General features: G+C 46.5%; 1 protein-coding gene across 2 annotated transcripts; it reads left to right on the forward strand.

Annotated features, from left to right (window-relative positions):
• Positions 1-1,137: 1,137 nt before the first annotated feature.
• On the forward strand, positions 1,138-23,563 carry CEACAM20 (CEA cell adhesion molecule 20). Of its 2 annotated transcripts, none has more exons than XM_041737959.1 (12): positions 1,138-1,396; positions 5,320-5,397; positions 5,987-6,265; positions 6,912-7,193; positions 8,469-8,747; positions 11,478-11,756; positions 14,025-14,139; positions 14,349-14,434; positions 15,249-15,310; positions 15,676-15,711; positions 16,206-16,328; positions 21,420-23,563. In XM_041737959.1, exons 2-12 carry the CDS (start codon positions 5,334-5,336, stop codon positions 21,471-21,473), a joined length of 1,659 nt encoding a protein of 552 aa, XP_041593893.1. In that variant the 5' UTR covers positions 1,138-1,396; positions 5,320-5,333; the 3' UTR covers positions 21,474-23,563. The 2 variants fall into 2 exon arrangements, with proteins under 2 accessions (XP_041593893.1, XP_041593887.1); XM_041737953.1 differs by lacking the exon at positions 1,138-1,396 and adding an exon at positions 2,873-3,011.
• Positions 23,564-25,214: the final 1,651 nt, after the last annotated feature.

Below are 25,214 nucleotides of genomic sequence, written 5' to 3' on the forward strand. Positions count from 1 at the left end.
GGGAGGTCAGTCGAGGCCACACATGGAAAGATACAGCCTTGAACCAGCCTGCATGTGGCTGCTAGGTGAGGGTGTGGGGAGCAGAAGGGCCCTGGGTTTATTTTCACCTGTCAGAAACAAAGTGGAAGTTGTACCTACAGGGCAGGGCCCAGGAAATTCCTCTTTGTTGTTGAGGCATGAAAACAGAACCTGCCATGGGGAGGGTGGGTAGGGGATTTTGGGAGAGAAAACCATGCTCCCATATGAAGGAGATTTGAGAAGTCCACTCCAGTGGCGGCTCTGCCTTCTTTGGGTGGGGTAGAGGGGAGGGAGAGGAGAGGGCCTCAGGATGCAAGCAGAAATGAGAAGAGCAATCAAGGGAAATCTGGTGGAGGAGTGGGTGGATAATGAGAAGACCGAGAAATCCTGGGAAGAACAGGATGGATAGATGGAGGCCGTGAATGCTGGCTCACGTGCACCAGGTACGCCTAGCACAGGAACCACAGACAGTGGGAGTGTGCTGGGGTGTACAGAGGAGATGAGGCTGGAGGCAGCCAGAAACCACATTAGGACCTTGGGAGGCAGGAGAGATGGAGGTTAAGAGCCAGGTAGAGCAGAACCTGGGGCCTGATAGGCCTTACTTTAGGCAAGTCATCTTCTCTCCGTGGGCTTCAGTGGTCTTAACATGAGACAGAATAATAATGTCCCTAACTTACTTGACTTTTCATTTTTCCACAGCTTGTATTACTTCCTGATATTCCACTTAACTTACTGATTTTTTATGCTTATTGCTTATCATCCCTCTGGGCACTGGAACCGGTTTTTCCATCCATTTTGTCCTGAGCACCCAGGGCAGGCCCAGGAGGTGCTCAGGACATGCGTGTTGAAAGGCTGAGTGAGTGTGTACTTCCTCACAGGAGCTGCTGTCACAACAGTCACCACACCTAGTGGAGACTCACTCGTACTGAATGCTTACTCTGTGCCAGGGACTGTTCCAGGCACCTTCCCAGCATTAAATCATTTCAAGCTCACAAATGTCGTGTTTGTCCCAGTCTGCAGATGGGGCACGGAAGCTCATAGGGGTGACATAACTTTCCTGACAAACCACAGCTGGGGCGTGGAGCACTCAGACAGGAGCTTCCCGCTCATGGCCCTGGAGCCTCTGAAGTGGCAAAACCATCCCCACCCCCTCTAACAGCTGAGGAAAATGGTCACAAGGGAGGTGAATTGACATGCCCATGGCTGCATGGTTGGCAAGGATTGGAACCTCTGCAGGTTGTCTCCAGAGCCAGTCTGCTCAACCTCATGTGTCCCTGGAGCAGATACTTGGTGGCTCTGCCTGTGGCAAGAATGAGACCCAGATGAGCAACTAGCCGAGGCAGCTGGGTGACCAAGCTCTCCTTCCAGTGATGTCAAGGTACCTCTCTTGCTTTAGGTAATCATTTCAGAGTTTTCTCAGCCTTACCTGAACCACCCACCCCCTCACTTCTTCTGTTCTAGAGCCACCTGAACTTCTGTGTCTCAAACTCAGCAATTTCCCACATGCCACCCCCTCTGCCTACCAGACTCTCACCTGACCCACTCCTGCATCTTCCAGGTCTCAGGCTTGATGTCCTCTCCTCCAGGAGTCCTCCCTGACCTCCAGGCTGGGTCAGGCTCCTCCTTTGGGCCTCCCCAGCATGCTAAGTTGGCACTGACTGGGGACAGGTCTTTCTACCCTACTAGACTGTGAGCTCGTGCTGGCAGGCCTGGAGATGTCTTGGTCACTACTGTGTTCCCAGTGCTACTAAGCACAGGTTTCAGCACAGAATAGGAATTCAGGAAATGTTTGTAAATGAATGAGGGAGGGAGGGAGGGAGGGAGGGAATGAATGAATGAATGAATGAGTGAATGAATGAATACATGGATTGATGGTTGTTAATGGTTGTTTCCTAACCCCATTGATTATATTAAATCTTTGTCTGGGTGCTCCCAAAGACCAACAGCTTGTCTTGCCCAAAGGGAATAATAATAATAATAATTATAATAATAATAAAAGCAACTCTCCTATATTGAACCTTTACTGTGTCCTCAAGTCTCAGCTCAGATGTCTACTCTTCCAGGAAGCCCTCCCTGTCTCTTGTCCCCAGGCTGGGTCAAGCACCCCCTAGGGTTCTCCCAACCCAGCTGACTCTGTGCTTCCTGCATTTTGTTTATGACCAGTATCCTTTCAGGTCACTTAATATTTCCAAACTGCTTACAGTGAGCCTGGCACTGAGTCTGATTTTTTTTTTTTTAAATTTTATTTATTTATGATAGTCATACAGAGAGAAAGAGAGAGAGGCAGAGACACAGGCAGAGGGAGAAGCAGGCTCCATGCACCGGGAGCCCGATGTGGGATTCGATCCCGGGTCTCCAGGATCGCGCCCTGGGCCAAAGGCAGGCGCCAAACCGCTGCGCCACCCAGGGATCCCAACTGAGTCTGATTTTATTAAGCTCTCAACAACCGGGAGCCACCATTATTGTTTTGTTATCATTACTATTGACTATCATTATCTCTGTTCCTGGTCCACTTAACTCTAACATTCTGTGGTTGTCCCTCCCTGGCACCTCTTCTCCCTGAATTGTTTTTGCATCCTGGCAAAGAGGCAGGGAGGGGAGCTTACAAGGAGGGAGACATAATTCTCGAGGGGACTCAGAGCCAAAAGGCAGGGATTTCTTTCTCCTTCTCCACCCTGGTGGAAACCCCAGATTCCTAGGGCTCTTGTTCTGTGTGCTGGACAGAGGAAGGAAAGAGAACCCTGGGGTGAGGGGTGGGGAGGTAGGTCCAAAGTTCCTCCCTGCCACTGCCACCACCACCCCTGTCTGTCCTGGGAGCCACTGTCATCAAAGTGAGTTTGCAGCAGGGCAGAGGGGAAGAGGGAGCTAAAGGGATAGAAGCTGGAGTGAAGACAGTGTCTGTGTGTGCAAGCCAGGGCACGCTGGTTAGGTGCCAGGACCCATGGGGCTTGCTGACTTGTGGGGCCACCACTGGGTGGGAATCCTGCTTGCAGGTGAGTGCGCTGTTCCCTTCAGAGCGTGTGGGGATGGTTGTGTGTGTGTGTGTGTGTGTGTGTGTGTGTGTGTGCGCGCGCGCATGCACATACACAAAAGAGAGACAGAGACACAGAGACATAAAGATCAGAGAAATAAAAACAAATACAAAAGCGATCGACAAAGGTAGAGACCAGAGATAATGACATATATACAGAGAGAGGTGGATTTGGAACCACAGAACCGGAGACCTAGAGAGAAATGGGACAGAGAGGCAGAGAGTGGAAATGACAGAAGAAGTGGTAGCCCAGGGAAGAACAGGGAGGGTCAGATAGAAGAGAAGGAGAGAGATGACAGCCAAAGGGACAGCAAGAAAAGTATACAGACATACAGAGAAATAGATTTGGGGAAGTCGTTGGTGGCGGGGGGCGGGGGTGGGGTGGAAGGAAAGAGCTGGAACATAACACAGACAGGTGAAGGGAGGATGTGCCAGTCTTGAGTGGCCAGGTCACACCTCAGTCAGAACAGTGGATGGATGAGAAATTGATGCTTAGGGTCTCTGAGCAAAAGGAAGAAATGAGACTATTTTGATAAGAAAAGCATTTTGGGGCAAAGAAATGATTTTGCAATGGGTAGTGTGCAAAATTCAGCCTTGCTTTGCTGTGTGGCCCTGAGACTTGGCTCTTCCCCCTGGCTGACCCTGGTAGGCCACAGGGGCTCCGGAGTTCCCTGAGGGGCTGCCAGTTATCACCTTCTCTGCAGAATTTGCTTCCCTCCTGTGCGCAGAAGGCAGGACCCTGTGGGGAGGAGGTGGGAGGGAAGGGGTCAGGTAAAGGCTCTCTGCAGAGGGAGGTTTCAGATGCATGTGATGAGGTGCACCACACCATTGATGCTTTCACTCGTGGTCTTCTCTTATCCTTATGACAGTCATATGAGGTGGAAACTATTATTACTCCATTTTACAGATGGGGAAATTGAGACTCTCAAAGAGGATATCACTTGCCAAAAAATAAAATGATAAAGTTGGGATTCACATGCAGGCTTTGAGCCTGTGGATTTAACTTCTAGTGCTATTGCAGGCAGAAAATACAAACATGGAAATAATTATAATAGTGACTGAGCACTTAACTATGAACTGTTTTAAACATGTCACACCTGGAATATCTCATCAAGCCCCATAGCAACCCGATGAACTAAGTTCTCTTTTCCCCATTTTGCTGGTGAAGAAAGTGAGGCTTGCACATAGAGAGCCCCCTTGCCTGTGATCAGAGCCAGGAAACATTAGAGTCAATATTTGTTTCCGAATATCCGGGGAGCCCATGCCCTTAACCACTGACTGAGCAGGGAATGGGGCAGGACTCAGGCCAGATTGGGGTCCAGTTAGGGCTGGAGAGAAACATGGCTGTCAGCCTCTGTGAATTGGGCTGATGGGAGGGGTGGGGGGTGTCAGTGTCAGCTGCATATGATCATGGCAGCGGGCGTTGGGGGAGTCCCCACTCATGCCCACAGTCTCTTCAAGCCTCCACAAATGTAGATTGGACAGATGGAAAACCAACAATTTCTGCTATCTTGTTCCCTTTCTGCCCGAGGGCAAGCCTGCGGAAGTACCAAAGGTTAATTTCCCCCACCAGAGATAATAGAAGTTCCCATTAATCAGGGATAAGCTCTGTGCCCATCCCTGGGCTGACAGGAGGAATTATTATTTTTAAGATTTTATTTATTTATTCATGATAGACACGGAGAGGCAAAGACACAGGCAGAGGGAGAAGCAGGCTCTCTGTAGATTGCTGATGCAGGACTCAATCCCAGGACCCTGGGATCAATCACCGAGCCACCCAGGTGTCCCTGACAGGAGGAATTATGTGGTGTGAAGAACACAGTCTTTAGGGGCTGGCAGTTCAGGTTCAAGTTTGGCTTCTGCCGCTTACTATAATGGTCTTGGAAAGTGACTCCTCCTGTCTGAGCACATCTCTTCCCTCTTGAGGAATGAGGAGACTGATTGTGTATCTCCTGCAGGGTGAGAACCATTGGAGACAGCACAGTGACCCTCAGGGGCCCAATTCCAGCTTGCCAGTATTCATTACCACAACACAACAACCCTGCGGTACAGGTGATACTATGTCCATTCTACAGCTGGACAGATTGAGGTTCAAGAAGATTAAAAAACATGCCATAAGTCACATGGTCAGTGAGTAGTGGCTAGGAGTCCAGCTTGTAGGGGTGAAGTGCCACATCCATGACCTAGACCCCCTTATATTTATGGAGACCATAACCGGACCTCCAACACACATCTTCCTCCCTAAATGCCTCTTCCCTTTTCCCCACCAGCCTCACTTTTGACCATGTGGAGTCTACCAGCTGCAGCCCAACTCACCCTTGATGCCAACCCATTTACCGCCACCCAAGGTGAGAAGGATGCTATTCCATCTATGTCTGGGACCCCCTGGGCAACTCAGACTCATGGCAGATTCATAGATGTGGACACAGAAAACAAAGCTATCCTTCTGATCCCTGCCTTCATACCTAAATCACCATTAGGATTCCATACTCAAAGTTCCAACAAGACCAATCAGATTGGCCCAGCCAGGGTCTGGCAACAACTGGTTGGTCAAATCAGGTGTACTGGGGCAGGTGTAGAGGGGTGGACTGTGGCTAGCATGGTTGTGGGTGGGAAAGGTTGGCTAAGAAGTAGGCACTGGGATCTGGCTGGCATCCCTGTTACAAAGGTGATTCTCCTTAAAAGCTGATATTAATTGACCCATTGTCATATCCCAGATCCTTCTGCTTTATTTGTACAATACCTTTTGATGAAGGCTCAGAGAGAGGAAATAAGTTGCCCATGACCACACTTAAAATGAGCAGTAGATCTAGCATTTGAGCCCAGGCATTGAGCTCGTGTGTCTTCTGGCACTTCCAATCCATCCTTGACTCTCTGGGTCTCTCTGTGGCTACATTTTGCTTGGTCCTCTGTCTCCTTATCTCTCTTTCTGTGCAGGACTGCTGGCCAAGCCCACCATTTCAATCAGCCAAAACACTGCCACAGAGCAGATGGAACAGGTGACCTTCTACTGTTACACCAAGGATGCCAATGTTACCATCCAGTGGTTCTTCAAAGATGTCCCCCTGGTGTTCCATGAACGCATGCAGCTGTCCACGGATGGCAAGAATCTCACTATCCTCACTGTGCAGCGGGAGGACTCTGGGATTTACAAATGTGAAGCTCAGGGTTTCCTCCAGGTCCACAGGAGTGATCCCACCTTCCTGACTGTGAACTGTGAGTCCCTTTCCATTCTCCCCAGCCCTTCACTGACACCCCTTCTTGGTGATTTCATTCAGTCTCACAGCTTTAGAGCCATCCAAATGTGGACTTGTCTACCCTTGGACTCCAGACATATAACTGTTTGATGTCTCTACTTGGATACTACCGGAAACATCCAAGTTAAGATATCTAAAACTAAGTCACGGGATCCCTGGGTGGCGCGGCGGTTTGGCGCCTGCCTTTGGCCCAGGGCGCGATCCTGGAGACCCGGGATCGAGTCCCACGTCGGGCTCCCGGTGCATGGAGCCTGCTTCTCCCTCTGCCTGTGTCTCTGCCTCTCTCTCTCTCTGTGACTATCATAAATAAATAAAAATTTTAAAAAAAATAAAAAAAAATAAAACTAAGTCACCTTCAGATGTCTTGTCTGGCAGGGGCAAGGAAAGAGCATTTGCTGGTATGCTTTAGGTGTGTCTTAAATCCTGCTTTACCTACAGATAAGGCTGACATTTAATTTCCATTAGACTCCTGTCTCTCCTTTGTAGTTGATCCAGAGCTTGGGTATGGAGAAGAGAAATATTAATATTTATTGACTCCTGAGGTCTCCCTAAGAGAGCCATTGCTGATGTGATTGTTACTGCTATGATTGTTCTTGTCTTCCCAGATGGTCCTGACCCATTTGAAATCAAGTTGGAGTCTGGCGTATCCAGCGGGGAGGTGGTTGAGGTGATAGAGGGTTCCACTGTGACCCTCTCGGTGGACACACGGTCTCATCCACCTCCTGACTATTCCTGGTTTCTCCTCAACAACTCTCTCCCATTTTCCTCGATGAGAACATTTACCATCCGGGCTGTGTCCAAGGAGCATGAAGGCATGTACAGGTGCTTGGTGTCCAACATTGCCACCCACCTGCTCCGCCTGAGTGCTCTTGAAGTCCGAGTCCTTGGTAAGCCTCTTTTTCCTGTTTCCTTTGTTCCTCTGAGAGTCAGAGCTACACCAGTATCCCAAAGGTTGAGAACACAGAAGAGTGGGGATTTCCTCTGTGGCTGATGACAGCATAGGTCTCTGACCACAGGGAAGGGCCTGGCTCCTGGCTTGGCACATCTTCCACAAGACCTTGTTGGCTGTCTATGGGTTGTCCATTCTTTGGTTCTCTGAAACTTGGTAGGAGGGTTGATTCTCTCTACATACAAACACTAACACAGTATTCACACATCTCAACACATAAGTAGTAACCACATATGCACAGCACATTCACACACCTGTACAACACACACAAGACACACATAACTCATGTACAACTAATACACATAACACACAACACAACCAACATACAACATGCATGCAAGGCACATGCACATGACAGATACATATAACATGTACACAACAGATACAATACACAGAGAACATAACACATCATAGACCTACATCACATGCTCACACTGTAGAGACAACCCCCTAACACATACATGCAGTACACTCACACATACACACAACACATATACTACACACAGGAGATACTCACACATAAAACACAGACATACTATCTCACATGTGATACATATGCAGCAAACAATACCACAAACACACCACACACTCTCACGTAAAACATATACACCCACAACATATAACATACATACAACACACACATCACAGTCACTCAAGATCCTCACATATGACACAGAAAATGCACCACATACTCTACATTCAATACCCTCAGCACATGTACACAACTGACACACATTACACATACTCAGTGTATATATACTATACACACAACGCAGTCATACACACAGCATGTAGAACACCATACAACACATATGTATAACACACACAATACCACACACGACATACTCTCACATGCAGAGAATATATACACACAATGCACACTCACAAAGTGAATATGAACAATACCTCATAGTCACAAAACATATACACACACACACACACAAACTTACACACAAAACATGCCCATATTCCACACACTCACCGTACACACAAAGCCCATAACATACTCACATTATTGCCACACAGCACACACTCATACCTCCCATTAATGTAGTCATAGGTAAAGTATACACACACACACACACACACACACACACACACACACCATCCACAATATATAACATAGATCCCTAGAAAGCCCTATGGGGCCCGCCTGGGCAAGAGACTGGGAAAGAGTTCCTGACCCCTACCCTCTGTCTCTGTGTGTTTCCAGAAATGCTGACTGAGCCTCACATTGTGTCCCCAACCCTGAATCTCGTGGAAAATGCCAGCTCTGTGACCCTGATCTGCCAGACCTCCCACAAGGAGGCTGGAGTCCTGTGGTTCCTGAGGGGCCAGGCCCTCCTGCCCAACAAACACCTGGTGCTGTCGGCCAACAATAGGAGCCTGGTCATCCATGGCCTCCGGAGAGATGACACGGGACCCTATGAGTGTGAGGTCTGGAATTGGGGCAGCCGGGCACGAAGCAAGGCCCTAAGGCTCACCATCAGCTGTGAGTCACCCAAGCTGCACCTTGTCCTCCTCTTTCCCTCCTTCCTTCCCTCCCTTCCTTCCAGCCATTCATCCCACAATTATTGAACACCGGTTCTGTGCCAGGCATGTCTGGGCATGGAACAAGACAAATCACCTGCCCATGTGGGGCTTACCTTCTAGTGGGGAGACACACCCTAAACAGTTAAGGGAGAGACATGGTGTATTGGGCGGGGCTGAGGAGAACCATAAGGCAGCATGGGGGCAGGGGAAGCTGGGAAGGGAAGGTGCTACTTTCTTAGGTGGGGTCATCAGGGAGGCCTCCCTGAGGAGGTGGTGTTCATGCAAAACTGCATAGGCAGATAAGGGAAGAGAGTGCCAGGGGGAGGGAGCAGCATGTGGAGTGGGTGGTGAGCAGTGGGCACAGGGACCCAAGGAGGCTGAGGCAACTAGACAGGCGAATTAGAGAGAGGACAGAACAGAAGAGGTCAAGAGGTAAAAGGGTGGGGACAAATTCCATGAGCCATGGCAAAGGCACTGGGAGCAACAGAAGGTTCTAGGGGGAAGGAGGAGAGGATTAGGTTTTCACAGGGTATCCTGGGCTCTGTCTGTGGGGTGGAAGCTGAGGAGATGGAAGTGGTTTAGAAAGTGTTGTGATTGTTCAGGTCCTTGGAGAGGCAGACCCCAAGGCAGAATTAAAGGGATGACACATACAAGGATTTTAGTAGGAGGGATGCTCCTGTGCAGAAAAGTAGGGAGAAGGCCTTGGAAGGCTGGGGGAACCAGTGACCGAGATGCTTATCCCACCCTGAGCAAGCAGGAGAGAGGGAGGGAGAGAAGGTTGGATGGAAGCATGGAGCCCCACCATGCAGTCTGAGAAACATCATCAAGACTGTCAGGAAGCCTTGTATCTCCCAGGAAGGAGCCTGCCTCTGTTTCTCCAATACACTCAGGTACAGGTAGAGGGTAGCCGTGGGAGGGCCAGCAGTGGATTTTAGGGCACAGAGGCTGGGCACTTGGGTTATTGAAACTCCTGCTGTGAGAAGTCTGTGAGGTGCTTTCTCTGGGTGGCCACAGTTGTCCGTCAGGGAAATGAGGAGTGATCAGACCATGGATGCATTTTGAATATAGAACTCAGGATTTGCTGCTGTTGACACAAGTGAAAGAGAAAGGGACTGACTCCAAAGTTGTTTTTTTGTTTGTTTGTTTGTTTGTTTATCTGAGCTATTCAAACAGTGTAGTGGCCACAAACTGAAGTGAAGAAGAGGTGCCTGCAGGGAGAGAAAGCACATACTGAGTATGTGTATGTGTATGTGTGTTAAGTAATGGGGCATATGGAGGCTTACGTACCCTACTGCTCTCTTCTTCACTTCCAACTTCAGTCATAAAACCAAAAACTGTTCTTTTGCTCATCTCTGCTGAGCAAATGTGGGGTGCTTGATAAGTTGTAGCCATGACTTTTGGAGCTCACAGCCTACTTGGGATGAGGAGGGCGATAATCAGGCAAAGAAAAAAAAATACAGTGTCAAGAGTGCTGCCATGGGATGAAAGGATTTGGGGAACCCAAAGGAAGCCCCCACCAGTCTGGGAGATGTGGGGAGGCTCATCATGAGAGGTGGTGTCTACCATGAGATCCAGAGGACAAGTAAGCTAGGTAGAGCAGACTCAGGGAAGAGCATTCCAGAGAAGGAAGAGAATGTGTGAAGGCTCTAAAGTAAGAGGCAGCATGATAAAGATGGAACATCCTAGTGGGATCTTATTTCTGATTTGAGACTGGGGGTGGGGGGGTTGTGGAGAGGTGAGAGGTGGGGCTGGAAGGGTCTGTAAGGGCAAGATTGTGAATGAGCTCATCAGCTGCAGCCTTTGTCCGAAGGGCATTAGGGAGCCATGGAGGGCTCCGAGCAGGGGAGGGATAGTGTCAAGTTAGTACTTCCGGAGCCCCCCTGGCCGCTGTGTGGAGGATTTGACACCAGGATGGGAAGACCCTGAGGGATCCTGGTGGCCATGGGATTCTGATGGGGAGACTATCAAAGGATGCCTAGCAGGCAATTAGGGCAGGATTTTCCTCCTTTCCCTGAGTCCCAACTAGAAACTCTTTGCATCCTTCTTTCCAGCAGTTCATGTTAATTTAAATAAGACAAAGCCTCAACTCTTCCTTTGCATGAGAAACTCAACAGCCATTTTGCTTGTTTCTTTCACTGCGTGGGAGGAGGAGAGCCAGGTGCCAGGAATCTCCTTCTGGCTTCAGGAAGGAAATTTGCAAGTATCTGACCTTGGAGAACACGTGGATGTACATTTAAATATCCCAACAGGGCTATTTGCTCAATTCACTAAAAGAGTCCATCAGAATGGTGAAGTTTTTGGAAGTGTAGGGCTATGTTCACAGGCCACAGCAACAATTTGGGAAGCCTGGATGCGTTACGAGGCTCTGTGGTGAGAGTTCGCTTTTGCAAGGGTAGGGGGTTTTGTTTTTTATTTTGATGTTGTTTTCCTTTGGGTTTGTCCCATCCACATCGTGGACTACAGTCTGCCTGTGTGGCACCTAAGGAGGAAAAGAGAACATCTCTCTTGAGACTCGTTTTCAAAGGCATCAGAAGAGCCAGGCTACAACCTAAAGTTCTGTTAGACTCAAGAAGGGGTGGGGATGGGGGTGGGGGGAAGGGGGTAAAACTTCCAGTGTGGAAGCAGACTGGGCAGTATGGGAAACCTCACCAGCAGAGAGTGGGTGCATGATGTTTGGCTTTGCACACAGATGGCCCTGATCAAGTGGACATCACCAGAGGGGCAGCATCTGGGGCGGTCAGCACCGTCAAGGCAGAGCTCAACTCTAGCCTGACCCTGCACTGTCAGGCAGAGTCTCAGCCAGGCGCTGAGTTTCAATGGACCCTTGAACACTCCACCACTGTGTATATGGGGCAGCAGTTAATCATCGGGACCCTGACCTGGGAACACCAGGGTGTCTACAACTGCATGGCCTCCAACCCACTGACCCAGCTGGCCCGCTCTGCCTCGGTCCTGGTCACAGTGGTAGGTGAGTCCCTTAGTCCTTAGTGCCTTTTCTACTGGGGCCCAAGTGGCTTTTCCTAATGCCGGCCTCACTATCTAGTCTTCTAGTATGACGAGTGTACTGCATGGAGCTGCTGAATCCCAGTCCTTAATGCTCGGGAACTAGAACATCTACATCCTAGCTGCGTGCCCCAGAAAACCCTCCAGGCTGCTCTGAGCCTCAGTTTTCTTACCTGGAAATGGGAGTTGTAATGCCTTCCCTTCTAGAGTTGTTTAGAAGTATAGTAAGTCAGGGAGATAGTCAATGAGCAAAGGAGTGAACTGGTAGGAATTATGTTAATTATAGGAACTATATATATATATATATATTTTAAAGATTTTATTTATTTGAGAGAGAGGGAGCGAGGGAGAGTGAGCAAGTGCAAGCAGGGGAGGAACAAAGGGAGAGGGAAAAGCCGACTTTCCACTGAGCAGGGAGCCAGATGTGAAGCTTGATCCCAGGACCCTGAGATCATGACCTGAGCTGAAGGCAGATGCTTAACTCACTGAGCCACTCAGGTGCCCCTAACTATAGGAATTAATAATAACTGGATGTGACTGGCAGTGAGTCCCTGTATTTCTGTCTTTTGAGTTCCTGAGAGGGCAACACAGTATCACTATTAGCCAGAGTTTGTAGCCCAGTTCTGATGCTTATTAGCTGTATGACATGGGGTATGCTGCTTAACCTCTCTGGACCTCCAACTCCTTGTGGGTAAAACAGACATAATAATTGTGCTTAGATCATAGGGTCGTTGAAAATTAACCAACATTTGTAAAGTTCTTATGGCAGTGCCTGGCATATTATGTTTATTAAACAAATGAAATTATTCTTAATTGAGCCTATTGCCAGATGCCTGAAATAAGCCTTTCCATACACAATATCAGCAAATGTTTCTTGATGCTCTCTACCAGCCAATTCTGAGGTGGGCCTGCTGTTATCTCTGTTGTGTAGGAGAGACTGAGCCCCATCCTACAGTTTGAAACCAGGCTGGCTGCCTCAGGACTCATGTTCTTAGTTATCACCAAGCGGAGGACCATATGTACCTTCCCAGACTACCTTATTTAATCCTCAAAACACTCTCTGGTCTTGTTAAGACCATTTGATGAATGGAGAAACAGAGGCTCAGGGGAGGGAGCAGTGAGTCCTGTTGATGGTCATGGGAATGTTGTAGGATTTGAACGAGATCACATGTGAAGGGCTCTTGCAGCTTAGAGCCTGGTGGATGGCAGTTTCTGGCATCATCATCATTGGATCATACCATTGCCTTTCATCAAATACTGACTGTGTCAGGCACGGTGCTGGTTCTCCTACATGGGATTTCACTCAATCCCCTCAAAGCCTGTAGGGTTATGAATGGCTATGCTTGTTTGACAGAGAAAGAAATGAGGGCTCAAAGAATGAAACTAAGAACCTCCAAAGCATCCTGGAAGCCCCCTCATGCCCCTCCAAAGCAGAGAGCCCCTTCCTCTTAACCCTGATCCTCATGGCTGCCTTCCCAAACCCTGTGGCTGGACTTTACCCCTTTGAGAAGGCTTCTGGGCAGAAGCTGGATGGGCAAACACAGGCCCACGTTAATGATTACAGCTGCCGTTTATTAATCAATCACCTGTGGTATGCCCGGCATGAGCATTCACGATTTCATTTCATCTTCACATCATCACTGTGCAGTGGGTACCATTTCCCTCACTTTGCAGAAGAGGAAATGAGACTCCGAGAAGGGGATGTCACTTGTCCATGGTCACAGGGCCCCAGAAAGTTAAAGGTGACTCAGGTATGAAAATGAGGGGAAAAATAGCGGAAAGCCAGGTTTCCGGTTTTCAAAGCCTTTCCTCTGAAGGCCATATTTGATCCATTATCTTAAACAGTATTGTCATACCACCAACATTTACTGATCACTTTCCGTGGGCCTAAGTATTGTCCTACCTTGAACATGTTGAACATTCCATATTTTGAACATGAATACTCTTATATTGAACCTTTTTAGCAACCACTGACACTATTATCCCTGTTTTACAGAGGAGACAACTGAAGCACAGAGAGTTTAAGTAGCATGGTCAAGGTCACACAGCTGAGATGTGAATAAGCCATTTGGCTCTAAAAATCATGCTATTAATATGACAAAGTGCTGCCTCCCAGTGACTGGAAAACAAGTGTTCATCAAGTGACACTAGAGATAAAACCACAGCTTGGGAAGGGGAGGGGGGCAGGCATGAGGGTGTCAGACCAGGGTCCCAATTCTTTCTCCTTGCTCAGGTCCCAGGTCTTCCCTGTCTGCAAGAGTCATTGTTGGCATTGCCCTTGGGATCCTGATTTTCATTGCCCTGACTGCAGGCCTGGGCTATTTCCTCTACAACAGAAATGCCAAACGGTAAAGCTGGGAATGGGGTAGGGGACATGGTGGCCTGCAGGGGGCCTGCCTGGCTGAAGAGTTGCTGACCATGGTGCTGAGCTGTGTTTGTAGCAACTGGGGAACTCAGGGGGATTGGGACATTGCCCAAGAAAGGACATGGGACATGGGTGGGACCTGTGAAGATGGTGAGGTCTGGGGGCAGAAGAATGAGGGACTTGGGGTTTCAGGTTCTCAAGGAAAAAAGCAGAGGACCCCGTCCAGGAGGCAGCAACACCCAGCTCTGTGGAGGAGCCCTGTGCAGAGTCCTGTTCTAGTAAGTGACTTCATGGCTGATGCCCAGGGCAGCGGTGGAGGCTGGGGAATAGGCTGGTGCTGGGAGCCCGGACTTCTGCTCCCAGCTCTGCCACTAGTGATCATGGATGAGATTGGAGCCAAGAACTCGGAGGAGTTCTGCTGTTCCAACATCCACAGCATAAATGGGCATTTGTTACCCTTCTCTCCTTCCTCAATCTCAGAAAATTTTGCTAATTGATCACTGTAGGCAGAGAGAATCAACTGCAACACTCATCCCTGCTGAACCCAAAGTCACCTTTATAACCCATCTCGACACAGTGCTTCATGCACCCTCTACTGATGGGTGGAGCTGACTAAAGGCAAAATGAAACACCTTTGACATCTCTGGGCTAAGATTCTGGAAGGATGGACCCCACAAAATGGAAGCCCTAGAGACTGTCCAACCCAGCTCAGGTTTACAGAGAGGAAATCCATGCCCAGGAAGGATAAAGGATAAATCCACTCTACAGAGGACCCAGTGACACAAATAGCAATAGTTCTTAGATTTCTGTCCTCATCCATCTCATCAAACAGCCTTATCTAACCCACAACTAGATTTCCAGGGCATTCCTAGGTCAAGCTCACCAGAGATGTGATGGGGAGTCCTGGGGAGGGAAAAACGGAGGGAGAGAGGGAGGGGGGAAGGAAGGAAGGAAAGGAAAGGAAAAGGGAAAGGGAAAGAAAAGAAAAAAGAAAAGAAAAGAAAAGAAAAGAAAAGAATAGAATAGAAAAACAACCCCTTCCCTTACATCTCTTCCTGATACCAGCCCTGGGCTGTCATTCCATTTCTCTAGATTGGCCAAAGGCCATGTATGCCAATTTACCTGAACCTCAAGGACAAGTTGGAGTCAAAGAGGTGAGCAATGCTCCAGAGGGACCCTCCCTGCTCCTCTGAGAATCTGGCCCTTCCCCAGTGCAGCAGGGCTGTTCCAGTCCCACCTCTGGGGTTGGGAAGTGAGGCATGTTCTTTTGAGAATACCCAGTGCTAGCTTGAGTTTCTCTGCATTTCCTCCCCTGCCTCCTCTGGGAATCCACAAGACCCTCTCTTGCTTTCCATCTCTTTTTGTCTTGCTTTTCAACATGACAATGCCTAGTCTTGAGCTCCTCTAGGAGTCAGAAGGGATGTAATGGGCCTCTGAGACCAAAGCTGTTTCTGAGAATTTCTGGGAATGGTCCCCATCCCAAGCCCTGTGACCTCTTTACCACTTTCTTTTTCCCCAGATGCTGCCACCAGATCCCCTAGAGCAATTTTATGAGGTAGGTTGGCACTGCTGGGTTTGACTTTAAAAAGCTACAGTGGGAATACAATCTGAGAATTTTGTATTTGACAAGTCTGAGGAACCATCCTGTGTAACTCTTTATTGTGCATTGCAAGGCTAGAGAAGGGGGGACAGTGGCCCAAGGCCTTAGAGGCAGCTGGCCCAGATTCTGGGTCCCTGGCTCCTGCTGTGATTTCTTTTACCTCCGGGGCTCTGAATTGGATTGCAAATGAGATAGCACTAGCCTAGCACATGCTGAGGTGCAAAGGAAATTTTGGAGTAGAGATTGCCAAGGTGAAAAGACAGAGTTCTAGGTCAGGGCCAGGGCCCTTGGTCCTAAACTTACATCTATTTCTGATTCTTTGTAAGAACCTGGTGAAACCTATTCCTCTCTGAGGTCGCTGAAGAGTGCAAGTTGGCACTTTCTAGACATGGTGATTTTAAGGCAATCTGTGCCCGTGATCCCTAACTGATCTCTCCGTTCGCTTGTAGAAGGATCCACCATCAACAGCCTCTGGATACTATTGTAATGGCCCCAGAAAACCACCTCCCACAATTGCATTGGATCCACTGGTCCCCACTCTACCAAAAGGAAACACAGAGTCAGACTATGAGGTACTTTTATGCCACCCTGAATCTTTGGACAGGTGGAGAGCTGTCACCAATCTGCCTCTCCTCCTTGCTGAGAAGTCTGTAGGATAAGCTACCAAGAGAATTTTCCCTTCACTGTTTTTCAGTTCCATTCCACTCATTTCCATCCTATCATGTTCTAGTTCATTTCATTCTGTTCCTTTACAGTCCCCTTGATTTTTACTCCAGCCCAAGTTTCCCTCACATTTATTTTCATCTTACCTGTTAGGAGGTGGAGGAGGAGCAGGAACATATCCCCCAGATTGAGCAGGCACTCTGAGGCCATAAAACAAAGCAGATGCTTGCTTACATTACAGTTTACAGAGAGTTTCATTCAGAGTAACTTACTGACGGGGGGCGGGGGTGGAATCAGGTGGACGATGATCAGGAAGGAGTGCAGCAATTCTCCACAAGATCCCAGTCTTAGTCCACAGATTTTAGAGGGTGAAGGCAAGGTGTCTAATGTGTACCAGACCTCTTGCCACCAATTGTGCTCCAGAAGGGTGGAGGTGGGGAAGAAATTGTATCATCATCTCTACCAGTTATCTAAACAAGCATAGGCAAGACCAAAACAAGCCTTCCCGCATTCGGTCAGGCATACCCTAACCTGCAAGGTGCCTGAAACACGTAGCGCCAAGAAAGGTCGTCTTGCAGATGTGGACAAGGTGGAGTCAGTACTGTGGGCACTCCTACATCACTCATTTCCTTTCTACCCATTTTACTTTACTCCCCCACCCTTTTTATTTGAGAGGGAGAGCAACCGAGAGAGAGCGAGTGTGCACACGAGAGAGCATGAGGTAGGGGAGGGGAAGAAGGAGAATATCTCCAGCAGACATCCACCCCCACTGCAGAATCTGATGTGGGTCTCAATCTCATGACCCTTAGATTGTGACCTGATCAGAAACTAAAAGTTGGGTGCTTAACCCACTGAGCCACCCAGGCGCCCAACTTTACTCCATTTGTTTCCCACTTATCCAACCATTTGCTTGCCATTCTATTTACTTCCATTCTCTTCCATCTTTCTGCATGCCATTTCTTTTGTTTCTTTCCATAAAATTCCTTGTTTTCCTCTTATTTCATGCCATTCCATTCCTCTCCATCTCTTCCTTATGTCCCTTCTATTCTTTCCCATTGCTTTCTATTGCATTTTCCTCATTTTTATTTTTTCCCTTTAACTCCACTGGGTTCATGCCTTCTACATTCTGCAGCCTTCTCTTCCATTTCTGTCCGTTCTGTTTCCATCCCAACCTTCTGTGTCATTTCCATTCTCTTTCTTTTCATCCTTGTTCTTCCCCACTCATATATTTAGTCCATCCTACAATTCTAGCTCCCACCATCACCTTCTCTTTCTCTCTCTCTCTCTTTCTCTTTCTCTTTTTCTCTTTCTTCCTTCCTTCCTTCCTTCCTTCCTTCCTTCCTTCCTTCCTTTTTAAAAAAAGATTTTATTTATTTATTTATTTATTTATTTATTTATTTATTTATGATATATAGAGAGGAAACATGAGTGGGGGAAGGGGCAGAGGGAGAGGGTGAAGTAGGCTCCCCACTGAGCAGGGAGCCTGATATGGGGCCCAGTCCCAGGGCCCTGAACCATAGGCAGATGCTCAACCAACTGAGTCACTCAGGTGCCCTCATCCTGCTCCTTTCTGTTCAATCTCCCTATTTACACAGTGCTGTGTACCTGGCTTTCATTTTATTCTAGCACATTCCCCTTCTCCTTCCGTACAGTATTTTTGTACTCTCTTCCTTTTCCTTCCACTTCTTTCCTCCTTCTCCCTCCATTTCCTTTCCCCTATGCCTTCCTCTGCTGCTCAATTCTATTCACTGTTTCCCATTTCTGTCTACTCTGTCCTCTTCCATCCCTTCTCCACTCTTCTCCATTGGATCCTATTCCATGCTCCCGTTGTCCTCTCCCATCACACTCCCTTCCAGCAGCCCATGCTACTTTCCTTACATTTAGCTTCCTGATTTCAGGTCCTCTCCTTCTGTTCCTTCCCATCTCCTTTCCCCCCAAGACACACCATTGCACGAACTCCATTCTATGCCATCTTCTCATTCTAGATTCCCCAGCACTCCAATTTTGTTGCTGTATTGCCATTCCTAAATTCCCAGTTTCCCTTATCATATTACATTTTTGTCACTTGTCTTCCATTCTTTTCCTCTCTTCAAATGCCTTCCCTTGCTACTCTGGTCCATTCAGTGCTTATCCTATGCTCCATGTCATTCTTCTCCTTTCCACACCAGCTTATTTTACTCCATTCTTTTCCTTTTCATTCTTTTCAACTATAATTTTTATACTTATTTTTAAAAGATTTTATTTATTTATTTATTTATTTGTTTGTTTGTTTATTTATTTATTTATTTATTTAAGAGAGAGACAGAGAGAGACTGTGAGAGTGATCACGAGCTGGGGGTAGGCAGAGGGAAAGGGAGAAGCAGACTCCCCACTGAGTAGGGAGCCCAATGTGTGGCTCAATCCCGGGACCCCAGGATCATGACCTAAGCCAAAGGCAGACACCCAACCCACTAAGCCACCCAGGCACCCCTGATTTTCTATTTATTCCATTTCTTTCATTTACATTTTTTGGATGCCATGCCATTTATTTCACTCTACTCCCTGGCATCAATTTCCATTCCATTCCATTTCTCACTATTCCCATCCCTTTCAGTCCATTGATAACCATCTATCCTCTTTAATTTGTTTTCTTTTCTTTCTAATCTTTAATTTTTTTTTTCATATTTACCTCTCTACATTTCTCCCATGGAGGATTTGAGACAATTGACAGCAAGCTTATATACCACATTATATAATGGTGCTTAATTACAAATAGGAATACAATTAGGAAAATACTTTAAATAAGAGCAGGAAGTTAAGGTATGGATAAGAAAGTAAACATGCTGGACCTACAGAGTATCTGTTCCTATATTTCTCATTTGTCTTTGACTTCCCTAATAGCCAATTTTTAAAAAAAGCATCATCAGTTTTATCACCCAAAAAGAAGAAAGTTATTAGCTCATTTGGGCAATTGAGAAGCAGAGCTTCCCATTGAAAGTTCAGGTGATGGCTTCCTGGTTTTAAGGATTAGTGAAATTATCTCAGATGACTCAAGTGATAACATCCATATTCAGGACTAACCAGATTACTCCATGTTCAGAGATGGACTTTAGACAGTATCCTCTGAAGGGGTCAGTGGCTAATCAAACTTTTTAGGAGGCAAAAGAGGGAGGCCAGAACAGATTTGGAAAAAAGAAACTTTGGGGACACAGAACTCCAATTATTTTGTGTCTGAAGTGCTGCCTAGCAGTGGAGTGACAGATGCATTCCCTGTTATTTCAGAGGGTAGACCAATTACTGTGGAGGGTAGATTGGAGGGTGCCAGGCTTTAGTCTAATTGACAGATGAATCACTCTCAAAAGATGTAAATGTCTTATGTATCATAGTCAGGGATTTTAAACATTATCTTTTTTTTTTTTAAGTAGGCTCCATACCCAATGTGGGGCTTGAACTCATGACCCCAAGATCGAGAGCCACATGCTCTACCAACTAAGCCATCCAGGTGCCCCCATAGTCAGGGATTTCAGTAAAAAGACAAACCCTCCGAAAGTAATTGAGAGAACACTGGGGAATCTCAGATAACTCAATTTCAGAAATTACCTGTGGTCGTACAAGGACTGGAATGTTATCAGGAAGCTTTTCTCTCTTATATGGTTGCTCATATTTGCTAAGCAAGGAACTTGCCCCATTGTTCTTAGTCCAGATTGAGTTCCTGCACAAGCTTCCTGGTCACTACTCCTCTATAACTTCAGATTACGTATAACAACACCCTCTATTATTACTTTAGAGTTTCCAGGTTCAAATTCTACAGAGGAGAATCAGACTGGCTTGGGCCATTGTACAGATTGTGTTGAGGCTTGCCAGCTCTTCAGTCAGCTTGGCACCAGTACAGCTAGTCGTTTAGGCCCCTCTCTTCATCAGGGTCCAGGGAGGAGAGCTGCATTTGTTCCCTTCCATCAGTAAAGCAAAAGCTCTTCCTAGAAGTCTCACTCACTGAAACTCTTCTTATGTCTCCTTGGCCAGAATTCTGCCACATGGTATATTCCTTGTTGCAAAGAAGGCCGAGAGGGTGAGGTGTTACGCTTCCTAGTCTTGTCAGTGGAAGTAGGCAAGGGATAAGATATGGGGAAGAGTGTTGGGTCAGCAAACTCAATATCTGCTCTATTCTGGAGGGTTGAGAAGGAGCAAACCATGCAAAGCACCTGGAGTGGAGTATTCCAAGTTGAGGGGCATTAAGTGAAAAGGTTCTGAAGTGGGTATATTATAATCTGTTGCTGCACAACAAAGTACCACAAATTTGGCAGCTTAAAATAGCATATGTTGTTATGTCAAAGTTTCCATCAGGAGTCCATGCACTGCTTAGATGGGCCTTTTGCCAGGCTGTAATCGAGATGTTGGCCTGGGCTCAGATCTCATCTGAGGTTTGACTGGGGAAGGATCCACTTCCAAGCTCATGTGGTTATTGGCAGCCTTCAGTTGGCTTCAATTGGCAGCCTAACAGACATCTTGCAGGTTGTCCTAACAAGGGCCTCGATTTCTTACTGCCTAACAAGGCAGCTACTGGAGGCTGCCCTTGTCCTTTGCCATTGGCTCTCTCCATAGGCAGCTTACAACATTGCGTCTTGCTTTTTCAAAGCCAAGACAGAAGTTGTGATCTTATGTAACAGAATCAGTACATGCAATCATGCACATCTTGTCATTTTGCCATATTCTGCTGGATAGGTGCCAGTGACAGATCTTGCCCTCAAGGGAAGAGGGATGACATAAAGGCATGAATACCAGGAGGTGAGGAGTATGAAGGACACTTTAGAATCTGTCCTCCATGGTAGGGAAGTATATCAGCCATTATAGGAACACAAAGAGGCCAGCATGATTGAAGTGCAGTGAGATAGGAAGAAGATCTTTGGAATTTCCAAGATAGAGGACAGTGCCAGAGTATCTGGGCCTTGGACTAAATATAGCAAGTAGGCGAGGAAGGCCTTCCCAGAAAATGGAACTCATTTTTTCTCTTTGTGTAACAGGTGCTTGTGAATCCAGAACAGAACATTTACTGCCAGATCAACCCCTCAGTCTAACAGAAGCAGATTTCCTTCAGAAATCCTAGGAAAAGTCACGCTCAATCAGATATTCAATGAAATGTATTGGGTTCCTATTGTATTCCAGCCATTGACTTTGTAGATCTTGTGATATTCTGTTTTAATGTGTTTTTCAAGCTCCAGACCCTAGCTCCTGCCCAAATCTTGGGCTTTTGACTCATGTTTCTTTAAAAGCAATACAAACAGGGAGAAAGTGACCCAGAACTGGAGTGCAAAGGTTTAAAACCTAGCAATTGGTGATGCTATAGCTGTATCATGAGGATGAGCAAACACTGGTGATGGACACAGCAGGTGGGTTGGGGAAAATGTAGTGTGAGCCAGCCAGAGATGAGCAGGGGATGTATTCAGGGGCCAGTCTTTCAAATAATGGCAGAGGAGAAGAACAAGGAGCTATTAAGAGATGATTACAGGAAAAAATCAGAATGAAGCAAGAAGCCTGGGGAGGAGCAGATCCAAGATGCTTAGAGTCCCAAGGGCTTTGGGGGTAGAAGTGGTGAGAATCAGACTTGGTGAAGAGAGAGTGAGGAGTGAAGGGTGACTCTCAGGTTTCTGGGAGTCATCCTGGATGACTGCAAGCCACTTTCTGAGGCAGTAATGAGGGAGGAGCCATTTCAGACAGGGAAGGAAAATCAAGAATTTGCCTTAGGCAAGTCAAAAATAGATTAGCTAGAGAATAAAACAGGCAACTATTCATAAAAGTCTGGATAGATCAGGGTAGGAGATACACATCTGAGAGTTGTCAGTGGGATTTAAAGTTATGGGACTGTAGGATATCCTGTGTCAGGGCTCTCCAAGACCAGCCTCAGGCTCAGTGATTTGCTGGAAAGATTCATAGGACCCAGAAGTGGTTATACTCATGGTTATGGCTTATTATAGCAAAAAGATAGAGAATAAAATCGGCATAGGGAAAAGGTGCATGGGGTGAAATCTGAAGGACACCATGTACAAACTTCCAAGTGTCTTTGCTCAGTAGAGTCACAGGGGAATTCCCCCAACAATGATGTGTGATAACAGTTGTGAAGGGTTGCCAACCCACTTGTGAAGGGTTGCCAACCCAGAAAGCTCACCCTGAACCTGAGTGTCCAGGGTTTTTATAGGAGGTCAGTTACATGGGCATATACTGTAGGATTGACCTGTCACTGAACCTCTAGGCCCTTACAGAAGCGAAGTTGGTGTTCACCATAGATCACATTGTATAAATTAAGGACAAGCTGGGTAGCATGGCTCAAGGCCTCAGGCCTGCAAAAACCCTTTATCAGAACATTACAAGACCTTAGTTCCTAGAAGCCAACCAAGAGCCAGTCATGGAAAAAGGCCTTTCTTGGGTTTGAATGCCCCAGGTCTATTGAGTTAACCCTTTTCCCTACAGATTGCAAAGAGAATGGATAAAGACAGAAAAGAGAAGGGCTGATAATTAAGCCATGGGTCCCTCCAATGTTTATAGTTTGAGAAGCAAAGGACAGGACCGTCTTTTATTTCCCCCACTGCCAAGAACCCGCCACACCCCAGTATCCAAGGGACAGGTTATACTCCCCCTCTAGTGACTCTTGCCTTTATCTTCTAACATTTAGAGCAAATGGATTAATGACCTCCTTGTTTCTCAGTATGTGTTGAGCCCTCACCCAAATCCTGGCCAACAGAATTTCCATATTAAACTTGGCTCCTACCCAATCCCCAAACAGCCTCTGGGTTCGATGGGTGTCTTCTAGAATGAGTTCCTGTACCTCACAGTAAAGTAAAACTTACTATGTTGTTCATTTTGAAAGGAGAAAAAAATAGCAAACAAAAGACAGAGTCAGTTTTAAATTCTATTTTACTAATGCTTTAATGTCTGAATATCTTAAATTTTAAAAAATTGAAAAAATACAGAAAAAGAAGATGAGACAATGGTCAAAGCATCCAATCAAGATTTTGTCACATTTACATACTGAATCTGTAGATCATTCTGCAAGATTTGACATCTTCACAATACAGCTTGTGGCATGGAGATTCTGTTATGTCTGTCATTGGGGTTTTGAAGGTTTCTTCTTATGCTTCCTTTGTTTTCATTATTATGAATAAATATAAACTTTCCGGTCTTGTTTGCAAACTTAATATTGCTTATAAAGAGGAAAGATATGGATATGCAGGTAAGGGGCAATATAATGTAAAAGGAGCATGAACTCTAGTATCAGACTTCTCAGACTCCATCCCAGCTCTGCCCTCACACTACAATCCAGGGTAAGTTACTAAACACTTCTGGGTCTCAATTTCATCTTCTGTAAAAGGAAGTAACAGTCCAACCTTGTATGAATTGCTATGAGGACTAAGTGAGAAACATTTATAAGGACCTTACAGCAGTCCCTGGCACAGAGTGGTACATAAACGTTTCCCATTATTGTTTTCATATTTGATGCCTTTCTAGCCTCTCTTGAATGTTCATTTCTTTTAGTTAATTCTCTTGGGTCTTGTGGTTTGTAGTAGTATCTGCTAATCATAGTAATTTTGCATTCTCTGTGCCCAACGGTTATGACGCTTTTTTTTTTTTGAGAGTGTGCTAGTGGGTGGGAAGGGGCAGAAGGAGAGAGAGGATCTTAAGCAGGCTCCATGCCCAGTGTGGAGCCCGACATGGGGCTTGATCCCATGACCCTGAGACTGAGACCTGATCTGAAATCAAGAGTCAGATGCTCAACTGATTGAGCCACCTAAGGGCCCCATGATGCATATCTGTTTTGTAATGAAGATTTATTTTTAAAACCAGTCCCTATCTTTAGAACACATAAGGAAACACAGATGAAGTGGAGTAATGTGTAGGATTTGCTTCAAAATGACTGGGGGAGGAGTAAAGTGGAAAGCAAAGGTGGGGCTAGAGAGAAAAGATCCAGTGAAAAATTAAATTGCATGCCAGGCCAAAGGAGGGGGTACCCTTTAGCTAGTCTCTCTACTTTTGTGCTGGAAATGTATGTAATAAAAAGTTAAGAAAACAGTAGGTTACCTACTTCTATTTTAAAAATAACATATTTAACCCTCATATGTCAGCAGCATGCCCATTAAAAAGAGAACACAAGCAAGAATGTCACTTCTACAGATATTGTTGTGAAAATGATAGCTGACACAATCCAAATGCAAGGAAATATCTGGTTAAAAATACTGGCAAGGAAGGGGCACCCAGGTGGCTCAGGTCATGATCCCATGTCCTGGGATGGCACTCTGCATCTGGCTCCCTGCTCTGTGGGGAGCCTGCTTCTCCTCCCTCTGCCGCTCACCCTGCTTGTGCTCTCTCCCCCGCAATATATAAATAAAATCTTTAAAAAAATAAATATTGGCAAGGAAGAGATGAAATAATTATTAGAGATGATTGTCTCACTAGAAAAGCCAAAAATATCAAAGGAAATGCTGTAAAAATTCCTAACATTGCAGTGGCAACAGGGTGGCTCAGTCGATTAAACACCTGCCTTCAGCTCAGGCCATGATACCAGGGTCCTGGGATTGAGCCCCATGTTGGACTCTCTGCTCAGCAGGGAGTCTGCCTCCCTCTCTTGTGCATGCACTCTCAAATAAATAAATAAAAATCTTAAATCCTAACATTTCAATTAGGTTAAACCAGATACAAAATAAGTATTACTTTTTATTTTTAAAGTTTTTAAATGTATTTAAGTAATCTCTATACCCAGTGTGGGGCTCAAACCCACAAAACCAAGATCAAGAGTCACATGATGAATGGACTGAGCCAGCCAGGTG

This window comes from Vulpes lagopus, chromosome 2, assembly GCF_018345385.1.
Source record: "Vulpes lagopus strain Blue_001 chromosome 2, ASM1834538v1, whole genome shotgun sequence".
Taxonomy (NCBI): Eukaryota; Metazoa; Chordata; class Mammalia; order Carnivora; family Canidae; genus Vulpes; species Vulpes lagopus.